Below are 17,489 nucleotides of genomic sequence, written 5' to 3' on the forward strand. Positions count from 1 at the left end.
AATCTTGAAAGAGCATTCCCTTTTATTTCCTCAGTTCACCTTTCTGGTCCTCTCATCATATGAGCCTAGCACTGCAGCTGGAAGTCTCTAAGACAATACACTTTAAAGAGCCTCTATTTGTAGTGTTCCACATGAAAAGAACAAAACCAGATTGTCAGAGACTGTTCTAAAGCAGTCTTATGATGTCTCTTTCTCTGGTATTTGTTTTGAAAATTAACATATATGAGGGGAGGGTTTTCCATCCATGGCAATCCATAATGCCTCTTCATGGCATTCTGACTTCAGAAAAGTGACAAAATAAAATATTATTTTTATTCCAGCATGTTGGCTGTCTTTTCTGAGAAAACAGAGCAGCAGCTAAGCTATATAAGTCTTAACAGTCAAACCACACTTCATTTCACTGAAACCTAGAAGGCAAACATGTTACTTTCATGCATTTCTACTTTCTGTTTTTAATTGGTTGAGTTTCATGGGAAGAGATGATGGAAGTATATGATGGCTGAGAACTCACTCTTATAAAGTGATGGAAGCTCTGGAGTCTTGGGACACTCCTCCTCTTGCTCTTCCCTAAAATATTTCTCCTGGTCTAGAAGAAAAGCTGGTTTATTCACTTCAGGTAGCTCTTCCAGGATTCCGATGCTTAATGATCTAAATGTGCCTTCACAAAGCACGTTTTAGAGGACAGAAAAAGAGTATATCATTAATTCCTCAGAAGGAGCTAGCACATTTCCAAGTTAACTTTTTTTAAATTTAACCTTCCTGCTACTCAGCTGGGACAGCTGCAGTGATCAGCAAACCCTATAAACACAGCTGTTCATGAAAAATCCACAGTCCTTTTATTCAAAGGGACCAAATGGAACTCAAGGCTCCCCATTCATTTGTTTTTTGGTTTTTTTTTTTCATTTTGTATTCTTTTGCTATTTTCCTTTGAAAATGAGTATTCTGCAGTTTTGGGAAAGCTCCAGTTTCTCTTTTATCTACAAGAAAATTGTATCTTTTGTGATATGAAATCTATTTTTTTAAGCATTTAATTTAAGAAAATATCTAAATGTTTGAATTTGCAGGTACTTTTTCATTGTGCTAAAATGTAAACCAGAGCTGTGTTATTGTATTTATGATGCATACAATGAGCTGATAGGAAAGAAAGCTCTTTTAATCATGCCCTTCAAAGCAAAGTCTTGGACAAAGTGAAAACGTTTGGATAATGGAATGGAAGTGCACAAATGCTAAATTCAAGATCTGATTTCATGTTTGTTGGACTGTTACCTCTGCAAAGAGAAGAACTGTGCTTTTGTCATAGTGCTGGCTCAGGATCGGGGAAGATACTGAGCACCTGTTATGGGGCAAGTCACAGGCTACGTACGTCCATGGCTTCTCAAACTTTACCCCACTTAAGAATCACCTGGAGGGCTTGTTAAAACATAAACTCTTATGCACCATGCCATTTCTTATTAGTAGAGTGGGGATGGGACCCCAAAATTTACATTTCTAAGATACAGGTCATGTTGATGCTGCTAGGACAGCGAACACAGTTTGAGGAACAAGTGTCTGTCAAAGCAAAGGAGAAATCTTCACAACTTATAAAGTGTCATCATGCCCTTCCGATGGATGAGGAAATAGAGGAGGGGCCCCAGATGCTTTAATAACTTGCTGAATTTACATAGCTTGTAAACAGCCGACCTTGGACTTATGTTCAACTGTGTTTCACTCCAAAGGTCATGCTCCAAGGTATTATAACAATAATAATAAAATAATGTTAATAACAGTAATAATATTATTAATAAAGAGATATTATATGTAAAGCACTTAGAACAATGCCTGGCATATTATAGAACCTGAGGTTCTATAATATCTCTTACAATCCTGACAAAATCCTATGGAGTACATCAGTTTATAAATGTGCATTGAATATTAACAAATAATGATGTACCTTTCGATAGCAAAATTTTAACACAAATTCTAAAATTAACGTAACTGCTTCATGAAAGGGCAGCTGCCCCTTGGACATAAATTGGAAAAAAAATATTTATAATAAGGGCCTTGGGAATGATGCTCACTGCAGCTTGTATGTATATTCTGGCTTTGACTTTATACTTCTGCAACATTTATACTGTACACCCTTGGGCAAGTCACTTAATGTCTCTGAGCCTCACTTTTCTCCTTTGTTAAGTAAAGATCACAGGACCTTACCTTCGAGTTCATCAAGGAATACCAACATTCCTGACACTCATTGGTCTCATTCGTATCAATCTACAAAATAATAACACTATGAAAATATATCAACAATGATTACTTACTGGATGATTTTTGTATAACTTCATCATTATAAAGGTTATGTGATTTTTTCTTATGGATATTTTTTTCCTTATATTTTATACCTAGATTTATGACTTTTGATGATCTAGCCCTAGAAGAAAATAATTCATGGTGAAATAAAATATTAACCACAAAGGATGAACAAATACTTTCTGGCTATAAATATCTATCTTACTTTGACAAAGAAAAACATCTCTATCCCATGAACCTAAGTGCTGACATTTGTTTATAACAATCATTTGTTTATAACAATCAAGTCAAATCTTTTAAAAAACTGTCTTCTAGCCAGGTGAAGATATACATAAATAGGAGCTAGAGAGGCTAAGTGACTAGTTAAAGCAAAGATTCTGTCTTCATATCAACTGGCAGGTAAGGGAAAATGCTATGCAGAAGAAAATTTCATAGCAACACACACTATGCTTGTCTTGTGTGCAACTTATATGGTTCTATATAATATAGTCCATTACACAGTAGTACCTAGGTTTTAGAATGTTTCCGTTGACGAAAATTTCAATTTACGAACGCTGTAAACCCAGAAGTAAATGCTTCGGTTTTTCGAACACGCCTCGGAAGTTGAACAGGTCACGCGGCTTCCGCTGAGTGCAAGATCCTGAGGCCTAGCTGTCGGCTGTTTTCGAACGTTTCAGAACTTGAGTGGTCTTCCAGAATGGCTTACGTTGGAAAACTGAGGTACCACTGTATAGTTCTATGTAATATATAGTCCTATATAATATAGTTCTATATAATATATAGAGCTATATAATTATATAGTTCTATGTAATATAGTTTATTATATAGTTCTATGCAATTCCAGCCAGAAAACAGGAAATGGTCTCAATGTGTTTAATACTCACTGTCATAGACTTCAACCTTAATAGCTACAAGTTGTGCTGCCAAAAATCTGACGCCTTAGCTTCCCAGACTTTTCTTGTTTTCCTGACCTTGAAAGTTTTGAAGAATACTTGTCAGACTTTTTTGTAGAAGAGCCCTCAATTTGGGGTTGTCTGAATTTTTTCTTATGATTAGAGGGGGATAATTGTTGTTGGGAGGAAGACAATAAAAATGAAGGCTAGTCTCATCACATCTTTTCAAAGATACACGCTGTCAACGTGACTTATCTATCACTGCTGATGTTCACTTTATCACCCGGCCAAGGCTGTGTTTGCCAAGTTTCTGTACTGTAGAGTTACTTTTCCTTTCTTTCTGTACACTGCTCTCTGGAAGAAAGTTTCCAAGCACAGCCCACACTTAAGGCGGGGGATGAGGAGGGTAGCTCTACTGCCATGATTGGGGGAAGTATCTACAGAAATTTTTTGGAATTATAGATTTTTTAAAGGAAACCTTTGACATCCAAAAGAGTGAGGGCAGGAGGCAGTTTCCCCGAAATCACATTGGGATGGTCTCCCTTGCAACATGCCATCTCCTATGAAAAAGAATACGTTATTTAGCCACTGCCTAGGCTTTGAAGACAAGAATGACAGTATCATGAGAGAGTCATTTTATAATGGTAAAAGAATCTGTAACAAGAAGAAGTTGGTGGTGGATGTAGGAAGGGTACAGTATGGTAAAGATAGGCCTTGTGGTTATTAGGTTAAGAATTCCTTTTTCCCCAGAAGAGTATTGTTGAAATAAACTGAGGGACAAAAGGTTGAGAGAGGCTCAGAAGTAGTGAAGTCTATCTTTGACTATTTAACACAAGACCTTGACTTTTCCCCAAACACCCTGAACTCCTTCTTGCTTTTACACCATTTGCTTTCTGGCTCTGTCGTCCAGTGGTATTTAAATAAAACATTATTATGTATATAACAAAAAACTTTGCCTATCTCCACTAAAGAGTTTAATCCACAAAGGGGGAGAAATTGGCAGAAGGTAGGAGAGAATCTCCTGGGAATCACAACAAATTGTACTACTTAGGTGACTGCCGAGGAAATACAGATATATTGATAAAGCTGCAAGACAAAAGGCAGCTCTTTAAATAATTAGACTGTAAATTTAACTACATATTCAAAGGCCAACCTATTACTTCCTTTCCATAGATATCTGATATTTGGGGGAGTGGTTACTATGAAAATGTACAGGGAACTAGAAAGAGGTTAATATTCCTAAAATCCCAATATTTCTAATGCATGAAGATAAAGAAATAGAAGAATGAAACAAAGGGCTTAGATAAAGTTGAAAACTTTTTGCAAAAATGTCTTACATGATGATGCAGGAAAGAGGATCTGGTAACTATGGGCTCTGGTAACCTGGCCATCAATCATATGAGAAGGAAAGGCTCTAACTGACTGACCTCCCATCTCTCAGTTCTGGGTATAGAAGGAAAGAATGATGTGTGACAACGAGGCTCAAGGAAAGTGAAAGTGCCTAGAGTAGTGGCTTACACATAGCAGGTACTTGGCACAATATTTGATCACTTGACTCAGAAACCAATAACTTTTCAATATTGTCACATGAGGCTTATTGGACAAGGAGTATAGAATAGTGGCAAAGTGTACTGACTCTGGAGCCAGAATGTCTGATTTGGGATCGATCCCTGATCCACCTCTTGCTGGTTGGTTGACACTGGGCAAATCACTTAACTTCTTTGTGTGTTTTTTCCTAGTTGTGAAATAGGGATCATAACTGTAGCAATCTCTGAGGATGACAGTGACAATTAAATGAGTGAAACACATAAAGACCTTAGGACAGTGCCTGTAATATTGTAAGAGCTCAATGGGTGTTAGCTGCTATTAATATTTCTTTAAGCAATAATAAGGCAATATTTTCCACTGAAAGCCAAGAGTTTCAACAACCCCTATAGCCAGTTCTAATACTCCTGGCAACTATCAGATGATAAGACAAAAAGTAAGGAGATGTGGCATTTACAAAAATAATAATAGGCTGTACTAGTATTTTTTAAGATAAATTTCAAAAATTGAGTAGACTTTAATTTGCTTTCATTTGTCATACATAGGTATAGAATAGTTATTGCCACAGATTGTTGGCAGAAGTAGTCTGTTAATCCTCCAAGTGTTTTATGTCATATAATGCCTGATTTAAAATGAGATTTTAATGTTTTGTATATTTTCCAATTTAATTTCTCACATGAGATCTACTAGCAGAATAATTAGGTCTCAATAAGCATATACATAATATTAAATATCAGTTTCCTCATAACAATAATATAGAACTGACAACACCATAATTAATTCACATGTCTAAAAAATGTTGATTTTAAGTGTGACTTCCACCTTATATAAACTTACTAAGAAATTAATGATTTTTTTTATCCTGCTTTCTAATAATTAATCCTTTCTCCATAAGAAACATTTTAAATAGTAACCAAAAAATAAATTTATCCAATAATAGCATGTCAAGAAGACTGTTCTTTGTCACCCTAGAATAAGAATGAAGATCAATAAAAAAGACTCCTACAAATGGATAAATCGGACTTAACGTTAGAACCATTCTATGGTAAAGAATGGTTCCCTAGTAAAGATGGCTACCTGGTAAGAAGGTGAGCACATCCCATAGCAATTATTCAAGAAGAAGCTGGAAAGTACGTCTCTTAAAGATGCTATAGGGGTTAGTTTAGTAGACTTTGAATATCCCTTTCAAATTCATCATTTAACTATTAAAGGTTAATAAACATCTGAAAAAACGTTCACTCTCCCAAATAATAAAAAATGCAGTTTAAAACAATAATGGACTATCATGACAACGGGTTTTTATCATGACAATAGCCAGAGTTGGTTCCAAGGCAGCCATTTTCATATACACTGGAGGAGTGCCCACACGTCAGGACAGCAATTTAGCAAGATGACCTAAAAACCTTTAAACCTTCAAAGAATTTATTGAATTCAGGTGTTCATGAAGTTATGTAAAGAAATTTTTTCCCAGTTAAAATTTGTAACAGTCTAAATGCTTAAAAACAAGAGAATGGTTAGAAAGCTACATGATACTTTCTTAGGAAGTCGTTACGAATGTTGACGTCTGTGGACACTCATATTAATAGTACAAAAATGAACGTGTTGTGTATTTCTGAGTGATAAATAGGTTATAAATAATGTACACTAAGTCCTCATTTTAATAAACTCTCCATTTATTTATTTGCATAAGTATGCCCAGAACAAGGCACGAGAGTAAAATTCCTAAGTGTTAGCAATGTTTTTGCTACAGGTAATTTCTTTTCATCTTTTTCTTCTTGTTTATTTGTATTTCCAAATTTCCCCCTAGTGAACGTGTATTATTTTTGTGATAAAGAAATATTCTAAGGTTATATTTTCTAAATGATTTATTTTACCTTATTTTTAGAATAATTTTTATTAGAATAATTTTGTGTGAGTCCAGAAACGAAATGTTGTCATAAATTAAGGGGGGGGAAAAATGCATGTCCACTGTAGTTTTTGCTGCCTATTTTTTCCTTTCATTTATTTATTCCTTTTCTTTCTAACTGTAATATCAATTTTGCAGAACCTGAGGAAGGGAAAAATCTATTTCTCTGTATCAATTTTCACTCAGCATTAGGGCTCCCTTATTCTGTTAAACTTTATATTAATCTTCATCTCCTCAGGGCTTAAATTGAAGATGACATTTTACCAGCTATCTAATTCTCAGCCGTAATATTATAAAATACCTTAAGCCAGAAGATGATATACACCAAGATTTTTACCATGGAAAAAGAATCTTAGAAGTTAAGATGAGAACATAGTTTTAAATTATTTAATATTTTTCCCATATTTTCCCTGCTTCTCCCTTTTTTTTTAAATGGCTTTTTCCTTTTGCTTCTCCACCTTTCTTACTGTTCCCCTCACTCATTTAAACATACCCCCACCTGTATTAACACATACTAAATGTACTTTTCCATCTTTTGTCTAACATTTTTCTCATATTTTTCCATATGGACATGAACTGGCATGATTCTCTCCTTGGATTTATTAATCTGATTAAAAAAAGGGCACATTGTTAAGAATAATATTTTCTTAAGGAAAAAATGATCTGTAATCTCTTCAGTATTAGATAGAGGCCACGAAGAATAGTTTACAGCTGACAATGACATTGCACTTGTATGTTTCCCACAAGAGAATCTAAGGAAGGGAAAAATTGCTAGTCATGTTCCTGGGAAAAGTGAGGAGTATACCAGACACATTAATTCTGAGGATATGTTTTTAACATTTTTCTTTCAATTAGTTCAATAATTTCTAAATGACATTATTCTGTTCTCTCATTGTTAAAGTCTTATAATTATTTCAGTCCAGTTATCTGAATTAAATAAAGGTAGAAATTGCAAAGATCACAGGTTATTTTTTGACGTATTGTCATTTGACAAGATACAGTTCAATAGAGATATCTTTCTTCTTGGCACTGGAAATTCCTCTCTAGGCCTACAGAAACTTATAAACAAGGTAAGAAGATCACGCTACTGTTCACCTATTTAATCTGGCAGAATACAAAGCTCTACTTTTAAGAGAAATCTGTGACTTTAAAAACCAATATATCACACTAATTTTCATAACAAAAAAAATGTCATGGTATAATAGGAAATGTAATAAGATGAGATAGAAACCAGGAAAAAAGTAAACAGTTCAAATTGCCAATTTGTAAATCTAAGGAAAGTCTGATTAAAAAAAATGATAACTGAGTTTTTCATAAGGAAGGGGGCATTTGTATACTGGCTGAAATACTCCTAAACAGGAATCTGTAACACTTGCCTTCACTCTTCTAGAAGTGTGACAGGAAGAGAAACAATGATCTACCTGTGTTATCCAGGGGTAACTTGATTTCCTGATCTATAAAAATTAAGTTGGGTAGCTGGGTGGGGGCATTTTATCATATCAGAAATCTTTCCATTTCCAGCATTCTATTATTGTACAGGATTGGTCATGCTATATTTCTAAATTGAAAAGATCATTCTGCCTGAAAGTAAAATGCCACTTGACATTTCAGCAAACCATCATTCAAGGAAATGGAAGAACAAATACCAAAGTGTAACAGGATGTTTAAAGGGGACTTTTTTCCCTTCTATCTCCCTGTCAGCAGAGGTCCAAAAGATCTGAAAGAATAATAATTAATTAAGAGGAAAAAGCATTCCCATATTCCAAAGTGAAGTAGCTCCAAAACCAACCTGGTGACACCCAGGCCAACTACCATTCTAGGATATAAACAGACCAAAGATGTGATAACGTAAGAGAAGCGAGGACAGAGTTATTGGTGTGTGTTCAGTCCCACTCCCATGAAAGAGGAGGGAAGCTTCCCCTTCAGTTTTAGGCTCCATTCACATAGATCAATCAAAGGGTTTAATGTATACTGTCTGGAGAAATCATTAGAGGGAAAGAGTAGACCAGTGACTCATTAATACCTAAAAATGGCTACAGGCAAATGCTGTGGCTGGAGCTACCCAAGTAAACAAGGGGAGAGGGGGCAACCAGTGAGCAGTTGGTGTGGCAAGGATGAGTGAGTTTCCTATTGGCCAAGCAGAAGTTAACCCAAGAGGACTTATGCAAGAGGGGACACATGCCAGTATGAGGGGACTGTAATAGAAAAACACTGTGATGGGTATTTCCGAAGGCAACCCTAGCTGGTGGGATTGAGCCACAGGAGATTGACCAAGAGTACATTAATTTGGAAATGTTCAATGCAGAGGTCACTGGGTGGGCTCTTAAGAGAACCATTACCTGTACCCTCTTAATGTAAACTATGGACTGCATAATAAATAATAATAATGAAATATCAATACTGGTTCATCCATTGTAATAAATGTACCACACTAATGCAAGATACTGGGTGGGGTGGGGTGAGGTATGTAAGAACACTGTACTATCTGTGCAATTTTTCTATAAACGTAAAAAAGGTAATATATCCACATATTAAAAAAACATTGCATCTGAATCAAAGAAAATACAATGAATAAAATCATTCTCCAAAAAAATAACAGTTCTTTAGTATGAAAGGCAAAATTGAGAGCATGGAGTGAGCAAAAGTATAGGAAATAACTAAGGTTGCCTGACAGTAGACAGAAAAAGGAATGTAAGAATGGGATCTGGCAGAGTGGTGCAAAGAGAAGAAATGGTTTAACAACATGAAGGAAAGGACAGAAGCGTTAAAAGAAGAGTCACATCCAATATTCAAAGTTAACCTATTTCAACTTCTGTCATATAACCTTCTGTACTCCTTACCAAAACCAGGAGTAAAATCTGACATTCTTTCTGATGTAGATAATACACACATGCACACATACATACATATATTCATACACACATATTGTTTTTGAGGAAAGGTTCTAATTTCCACAATAAGGTTGGTGATGGATCAGAAACCAAGGACTGGAAGACACTGACTAGAAATCAAGAATTTAATGGAGGCAAGAAATAAGAACCAGATATAACCCTGAGAACATAAATTCTCTCCCTGCCATACACAAACCTACCAAGCCCCAATTTTTCAGAGAAATCTTGAGGTAGTCATTGAACATTTCAGAGAGCACAGAAGGAAATTTGGGCCAATCTTACCTAGGTCTTATTCGGACTCCAGTTGCTATCTGGGTAACACTTAAACTTACTTGTATGTTGCTTCATCTTTGTTTTTCTTATCAAGTAGAGAATGTTCTGTTGGTTCTAAAACTGATTCCTCCTTAGTAAGTAAAGGAATTCCCCTTATGTTTTCTTCTTGAATCTCATTTTCCATTAAATTAATATCCTTTTTAGGAAGGGAAAAACAGTTTTCAATTTGCCAATGCTTTGCCTGTAAAAGCAAAGAGATTTATTTTATTTTTATGAAATTTATTTTCCTTAAACATGTACACTACACTACACTATTAATTAAAGTCCTGGGAACAGACGAAAAATAAAGAATAAAACATGATTCCTGTTCTTAATGAACTTACAGGAAGACAAGACATATACATGTAACTTTAATAAAGGTAGAAGTGATAAATGTCATAAGAAACAAATAAAAATTACCTGCAAAGATAACAATGAACTACAAAAAAAACAAAATTCCTACTTTAATATACTGAATAACAAAATGTACATTTACTAAAAGAAAAGCAAGATTTTTGTTGAAGAATTACCAGAGTTGATCTTTCATACAACTACTTTCTTTGCATCGTATTTCCTAAAACTATCTCAAAAGCCTGTCCAATTATTGAGCAATTCTTCCCAGAATATGTTATATAACACTTTTCACAGTTATTAGCTATAGTTCTTAATATGTATCCATCTTGCAAAAGTTCCCAGTGACAATCTATTTTATTATTTAAAAAGCAGAACTGATTTCCTTGTTATATCAGTTCAAACAGAGGGGGCCAAAAAAACGTATACACATTTTAAGAAAGGAAAAAAAACTGTATTAAAATTGTAATACTCAATAGATACCAATAACAAAAGATGAATACAAGTCATGTGTATGCATTTTTTTTGGTACCCCTAGTATTTCATACAAAGGAATGTACCAGAGAACACAGCCTGTGTGATATGAGGGTAACATTAGATATCCCCAGGATATCTGACTGACCTACAAACTGATAACCTTGTAAAACAATTTTACAGAGTAAATTAGACCAGGAAGATGATGTCAGTGAACGAGTCCAGGCCCATATAAGATGATCAATAGCAAATGAAATTCAGCCTCAGTGTCATAGGCAAGAGGGAAAGGTGGGGACAGCACTGAATTAGACAGAACCCGTTTTACAGTTAATCTCAGGGAATGACATATGTTCTTTTTCAAGAGAAGCAAGAAATCTGGATCTTATATGAAATCTTCCAATGTTTAAATACGGGCAACTCAATCAAATGTTAAACACTGTAAACAGGCACAATCTAGTCACTGCCCCCCAGATGAGAAGGAGAGGTGCCAATACACAAATTCTGCACAATCCAACCATGGTGAGTGCTCAAAGAGGCACACTGAGGAAGTGCACACATCATCTGATTTCTTTTTATACCACGATCATCTGACAGTTTTCTGGGATAAATGTATCTCTATGGTTAAATCATCCCCACTCCAAATTCTCCAACTATAGAAATAGACATACCACACCACTTACTTTTAAAAATCTAACTTGAAAAGCAACCTCAGAGCAATAACTATGTTGTAAAACTGATTTGCAGTTATTAAAAAAAAAAAGAAAAGCTTCTTCCATTAAATATATGTAATCACATTGCATTAAATTTTAAATAGTTTAATCGGCTCTATGTAATTGAAAAATTAAGTCTTAATGTAGGAAATTAATATATATTAATGTTTTCCACCTGTTTTTATAACTGCTATACCAGAATTAATTCAACTAAAAGATAAATGCCTCAGTCAAATGTAGGGCAAAAGTCACTAGACTTTACAAATCAAGTTTGTTCAGTAAAGTTATTCTGAGCCCAGTTATATTTACTAATTGGCTCTCTTTTTCTTCTTATCTATGTATTTCCCTCTGCCTCTCATATCTTGCTGTAAAAGGATGTCTCTTCTTACACAATGTGAGAAGGACATTCACTTGCTATTTTCCAGTATCTGCTAATTTGTCTCTTCCTATATCTTCTTTCCTCCCTTCTCCATTCCTTCTTCCTCTCCCCTGTGCCCCTTGGAACGAGAAGCACCCATATTCAAGACAGCTTGATAAAAAATGTCCTTAAAAAAACTTTAGAAGCTCAAGCCAAAAGGAGTAGAAAACACAGCTGTCCCAGCTTTGCCCGACTTTACTTTCTAAAACTACACCAGCTCTGGTGGCTCTTTTCCAGCAGGAGGGGAAAAAAAACAAAAACAACAGCAATTATTTTCATGCAGGCTTTGGGAACAGAAGTTCAAAATACAAAAGATTGGATAAACCAACTAAGAAAAAATATCAAAGGCATAACAATGAACAGTTTTACTACTACATATTTCTTAATTAAAATAAAATTTAGATGCAGGTTGTGTTTAGTGAACACAGTTTTTATGACACCCACCCCTAGAACAGTCTTAATTTTGCTTCCGCACCATCTATGGGACTCCTTATGCTCCAGCTGTCATCTGGTTGATGATGCTTTGTTCACTGGTCATTCCTACCTCCATCTCATCTCAGAGCCCATGTGACCTGGTCCTTTAGCAATGTTGGGATTGTATTAACTTTGCCACTGTCCCAAACAGATTTCCAACTCCTTTCATGCTCAGAATACCAGTGTGCCCTGCTCTGTCTCACTCACTACACATCTACCCACACACCCATTGAGTTCCCACTCAGATGCTGTTTTTCCTAAGAAAAGTCTAGCACTTGACTCACTTACAGAGCAGAAGAGACTGCACAGCTTGAGTGTTACTTTGAGACTCCCACACTAGCTGGCCAAATGTGGGCCCCCTCCCCAGATTATTTTCTGATTTACCATCACTCTCCATGTCCTAAAGGGTTGTATAGAATTCTTTCAGCACAGGTTGACATCATCAAACTGAATTCACAAATAGAGCAACACCAGACTGTCTTCCAACATGAAGAGAACTGCTGTACACTTACAGCATGAGAGTGACACCTGAGGTTGCCGGACGGAACCAAATCAACCAGCCAAACAGAAATTGAGGTTTCAGCATAACCTCACAACACGTTTGAACAGTACTGGTTGAAGCAGAACAAACCCATAGTTTGTTCCCAAAACACAAAGGGAACAAGAGCAGAGTTCCCATGAAAACAAACAGAGAAAAAGAATAGAAATGTGAATCAATGAATAGTTCCTTTCTTCCATACCCCCACTTCCTTTGTTTCCCCCCGTAGACAGGTATAAATCAGAGCTTAGTTTCATAGGAGGAGGGAGTTAAAAGTGTGAGCTCTGAAATCAGCCAGCTTCAGTTCAAAGCAAAACTCTACTGCATATTAACTTTTGTGAGCTCAGGCAATTTATTCAAACTTTTTCTGCCTGTTTCCTCATTTGTAAAATAGGAATAATGAGAGTCCCTCCATTATGGGTGGGCAATTGTGAAGATTGCATGAGATAATTCAAGTAGAGACCTTAGAATAGTGCCCCAAGCATACTGGGAAAATTCAGCAAATGTTAGCTATTATTATTTTCACAGGAGTAAACCACACGATGAACAGAAAGGTTTGTTTCTTCTAAAATTTTCTATTTGATTATTACTTTGACTATTCCTTGATAGTCATAGTCATCTTTCTGTTTAATAATGGTATAACATGGTAATTTTATCCACATTGTATTTTCACTAAATTTTGAAATCGAAGTTCACTTGGAGGTAAATTTTTTCTCAGAAAACCTGGACTATATTGAGTGGCACAGAGTCCTCACGTTTCCCTGTTTCTGGCATCCCCCACATGATGGTACGCCATGGTGGTTGGTAAACAGGACAAGAGATGCCTGGAGCTACAGCTCCAGAAATGGAAGTCAGTTCTTTCATGACTAATGAACATCAACAGCCATGAGATTCAAACGGAAATTAGCCCAAGTTCATACTAAAAGTGAAGTAAATTCTAGAATAATAAAGAAGTAATATGTCTACCTGACCGAAGATCCAGACAGGAGCACCGCAAACATCAGTCACACAAACACTGCAGTCTGCAGAGGAGATAATCAGTTTATGGCCACCAAGCTCACACATCTCTAAGGAACTTATCTGGTCTTCATGAGGTTGGAATGATCTTATCAGAGTTGGGGCCTGTGTGATTTTGCTCTCATTGGAATTAAGACAGTACTCCTGAATGAAAAAAAAAATGTCAGAATGCTACAAAGACCAATATTAAATTATTGTAATAACATAGCATTTTTTTTTAAAAAGTTTGATATGGAAATGAAAAAAGATACATTTTGGAACAATAATCTGTGATCCAAATGCAAAATAATAGTTCATGATAACAGAGGTTAGAAAAATGGTATTAATGTTCAAAAAAGTTTCTAACTAACTTGACTAACTTGAGACATGGAAAAAAAAGGAGGGGGGGTAGGAAGGATGGGAAGAAAAAAATAGTAAAGTTAGTTATTTGATAGTGATTAACTTTACTATGTATAGGTAGTCACATATTATACAGTTTTATAATAGAAAATTGAGGTCATTGGTGACACAAAAATCCCAAACTAACTCAGAATGGCAATAATGTTAGATGAAGGACCGTAATTCATTTAAATTATGTATACAGTCTTATTTCAAATAAGGTATATTCTAATTATTTATGTTCAAACAATGCTGCAGTACCTACTGACAATATTGCATTCCTAAATTGGGTGATTGACTTGACTATATTAACAGATTTTTAATATAAAAAAATCTGTTTTTCTCTGCAAATTATTTAAAGGAAGTCTCTGCTCAATACAAGTAAATGTTTCCCTTGAAATACTCAAACAACTGAACATTTCTTCTTTTATCTGACAAACAGACAACACAGGATTCATAGTTATCTGCTACAAAAGGCAATCAAAAAATAATAAAGATGATGTGAGAATGTTTTCAATTCACCTCTATATTCCAGATTTTCAACCATCCATCAAGATCTCCTGTGGCGAGATATTGATTCAATTTATCAGTAGACATAATAATGGATCCAACTCCACTGTGAGCCAAAAATTCAGCCAGAAGTTGCTTCTTAAATGTATCCCAGAATCTGACATATCCAGATCCTCCACATGACACTAAATTAGCACCTCCTAACCAGTAAAGGAACACCTAATTAGGAAACTGACAATGATTACCACAGCCAACTTCACTGTCCTGCCCTGTGGAGAGCATATGCGTGTTGGAGAGGTGGGTAGCCCTGACATCAATTGCCAGCACTTTCTCTCAAATATAAAATAACAACCTATGACAACCTCACTGGTTTATGTTGAGCATTAAAAGAGATAGGGTATGCAAGATATTCTATTAAATTTCCTTCATTCTTTTGATATTATTTGGGTTTTTAACAGAATTAATGTGTTCTTTCAAATAAACTTATAAAATATTAGTTGCAATTTTATGATAATACTGATACCCATCTTTCTTAATAACACATTGGACACATATATCAAAGAAGTAAACTCCCCATGCATAGATGTGGATGTATATATATACATAGTTAAAGCAGCATAATTACTTATTTCTCTATATAGTGGCATGCTTAAAATTTTATTCATGAGCTTATTTTTAAATTTTTCATCAAGAGTTTGTTATAAGCTCTTATGGGACAGTTTTTTGGTTCATAGGCCTAGAACTAACCTTTTCATTTTCCATTTTTATATGCTCTGTAGAAGCATTTTACCTAAATTATTCTTCTGTGGCAAAGTTCCTATTCTTATTTGATAAATCTGTAGATGACTTCCAATTTGCTTCACAAATGTACTGCCGATTAACAATCATATCTGTTTAAAGTAGAAATGATAGCATATAGCTGCTTCAGTGGAAACAATTTGGGAATACTGATAACATTAAGAAGAATTAGTCTTGAGGAAATGAGAGCAATTTCAGGATAATAGTTCATATTGTGAGTATAACTGCATTCTATAAAATAGAAAATTTTATAATCTAACCATTTCGAAATATATTTTAAATATTCCACAGTGTTTCTAAAACTCTATAGGGGTATACCTTTGTAGATTTTTATGCTGAAAATTTTTATATGAAAATCATGCAGATTTCCCATCTGTAAATTGAATATGGGAAAGTGAATGTGCAAAACATGGTTCAGATATTTTTTTAAACATGTAACACACATATGTCTAGATTCTTAATATTAAGAAAAAATATTTCTAAAATACGATTTTTTATTTTTTTTTTGTATAAAAGATAAAAAATATGTGTTATTCTCAAAAGGAGATTTTGATTTTGGGAAAACGCAGGCTGCATCAACACTAAGCTAACATGGCCATTGAAAACAGAGGTGAAATTAAGAAAATTATTTCCTCTATATATAATACCAAATAACTCAGTTAATCATATGGTAGCGCCAGTGTTAGCATACAGCCCTGCAAAAGCTCTAACTAGGTCACTGACATATTCTGGAAAGTATGCACAGCTGGTAAATGTCCCCAAAGAATTACTCCCGACTCCCCCCAAAAAAAATAAGATAAAGAGTAGGCAGCCCTCTTGCGCTGGGATCAGCAGTTGTTTTAAATTTTGCTATTGCCTCCAATCTCTAAGTTTCTCACTATTACCTCTAGCCCATTGTGAGCCAGGTGCCAGTCCAGTCAGTCCCAGACTCCACCCGTGTGCTGCATGTAGACCTAATCTGAAATCACACATTTGGAACATATTTCTTCCTGGGCCCTACCAAACCTTCTTGTCATAGCTGAAATACCAATTTTGACCGATGCTCATATTAAGCAGTTTGCCAGAGTTTTCCTCACTCTGATCCTGACATATGCAGTACTGTACAAAGTGCTGGCAGGGTCTAATCTAGCTTCTGTTTCTGGACCCATCCTCTTGAACCCTAACGTCATGTGCCGTGGCCTGTGGCCTCCCATGACCCAGTACTGACTGTTAGCTAGAGGCAGTCAAACTCTACAAGACCTAGACACAATTGGATTGAACTCTTTTTATTGCTCCCTTTTCTAACATTTTACAACATATCAAAGCAGTCTACAGTCAAAATATAAATACATAGTTTACCTGTCGCTGAGGTGTTTTTTCTTGCTTCAAGGAAGCAAAGCCTCATAACAGCGTTATTACACTTGATGTCACTCTCAACGGAGCAAGCTCCCAGGGTAGCCTGGTCTGCTATGGGGTAGCTGGAGCAGCTCCTCCTGGCACCAAGAAGCTTTTGAGGCTCTGTGTCTGTGATGGAGACAAAGCCAGGTGTCTTAACAAAGAGAAACATCCGCTTCTCAAACAAATGCTTGTGAAAAACAACAGGCCTGCCTTCATCACCGTCTCAGAATAGATTTGCAGTCAACATCCATCAAGACTTCTGATATTCACTTCCTCAACACCAACTTGAAGGATTGTTTAATTCCCTTTTTGTTTGCATATTCCATACACGCTTATTGTGTTTTCCCTTGATGTGAACTAACAGACTTCATTTTGTAATCACTGTTAACATCTCAGAGATTCTGATATGTTCAAAACAAATGTGATTCTATTATCACAGCATTTTCAGCTTATCAATCATTAATAGTATTCTTGCAAATGATTTAATGAACATGAGATATAATGACTATTTAAATATATTTAAATAATGATTTTTTTAGCAATGTTATTTGTTAGTGAGTGACCTTAGAGGGGACATTCCTAATGGTATTTTGATTATCTCATGACATCAT

At 35.4% G+C, this 17,489-nt stretch overlaps 1 protein-coding gene across 7 annotated transcripts in view; it reads right to left on the reverse strand.

The window, feature by feature from the left end:
- WDR49 (WD repeat domain 49) overlaps nucleotides 1-17,489 on the reverse strand; it is a 128,983-nt gene that overhangs the window by 22,128 nt on the left and 89,366 nt on the right. For 5 of the 7 annotated variants that reach the window (XM_074327418.2, XM_088793772.1, XM_088793771.1 and 2 more), the window contains 6 exons: nucleotides 16,840-17,004; nucleotides 14,716-14,903; nucleotides 13,765-13,959; nucleotides 9,854-10,035; nucleotides 2,298-2,407; nucleotides 512-658 (listed from right to left, as the gene is read on the reverse strand). In XM_074327418.2, coding sequence (XP_074183519.2) covers nucleotides 512-658; nucleotides 2,298-2,407; nucleotides 9,854-10,035; nucleotides 13,765-13,959; nucleotides 14,716-14,903; nucleotides 16,840-17,004 — 987 coding nt within the window. Of the gene's footprint in view, nucleotides 1-511; nucleotides 659-2,297; nucleotides 2,408-2,626; nucleotides 3,740-9,853; nucleotides 10,036-13,764; nucleotides 13,960-14,715; nucleotides 14,904-16,839; nucleotides 17,005-17,489 lie in introns of those variants that run through there. The other 2 variants (XM_088793774.1, XM_088793775.1) reach the window with 2 other exon arrangements.

This window comes from Rhinolophus sinicus, chromosome 17 (assembly GCF_057876585.1).
Source record: "Rhinolophus sinicus isolate RSI-liver-muscle chromosome 17, RSI-T2T, whole genome shotgun sequence".
Taxonomy (NCBI): Eukaryota; Metazoa; Chordata; class Mammalia; order Chiroptera; family Rhinolophidae; genus Rhinolophus; species Rhinolophus sinicus.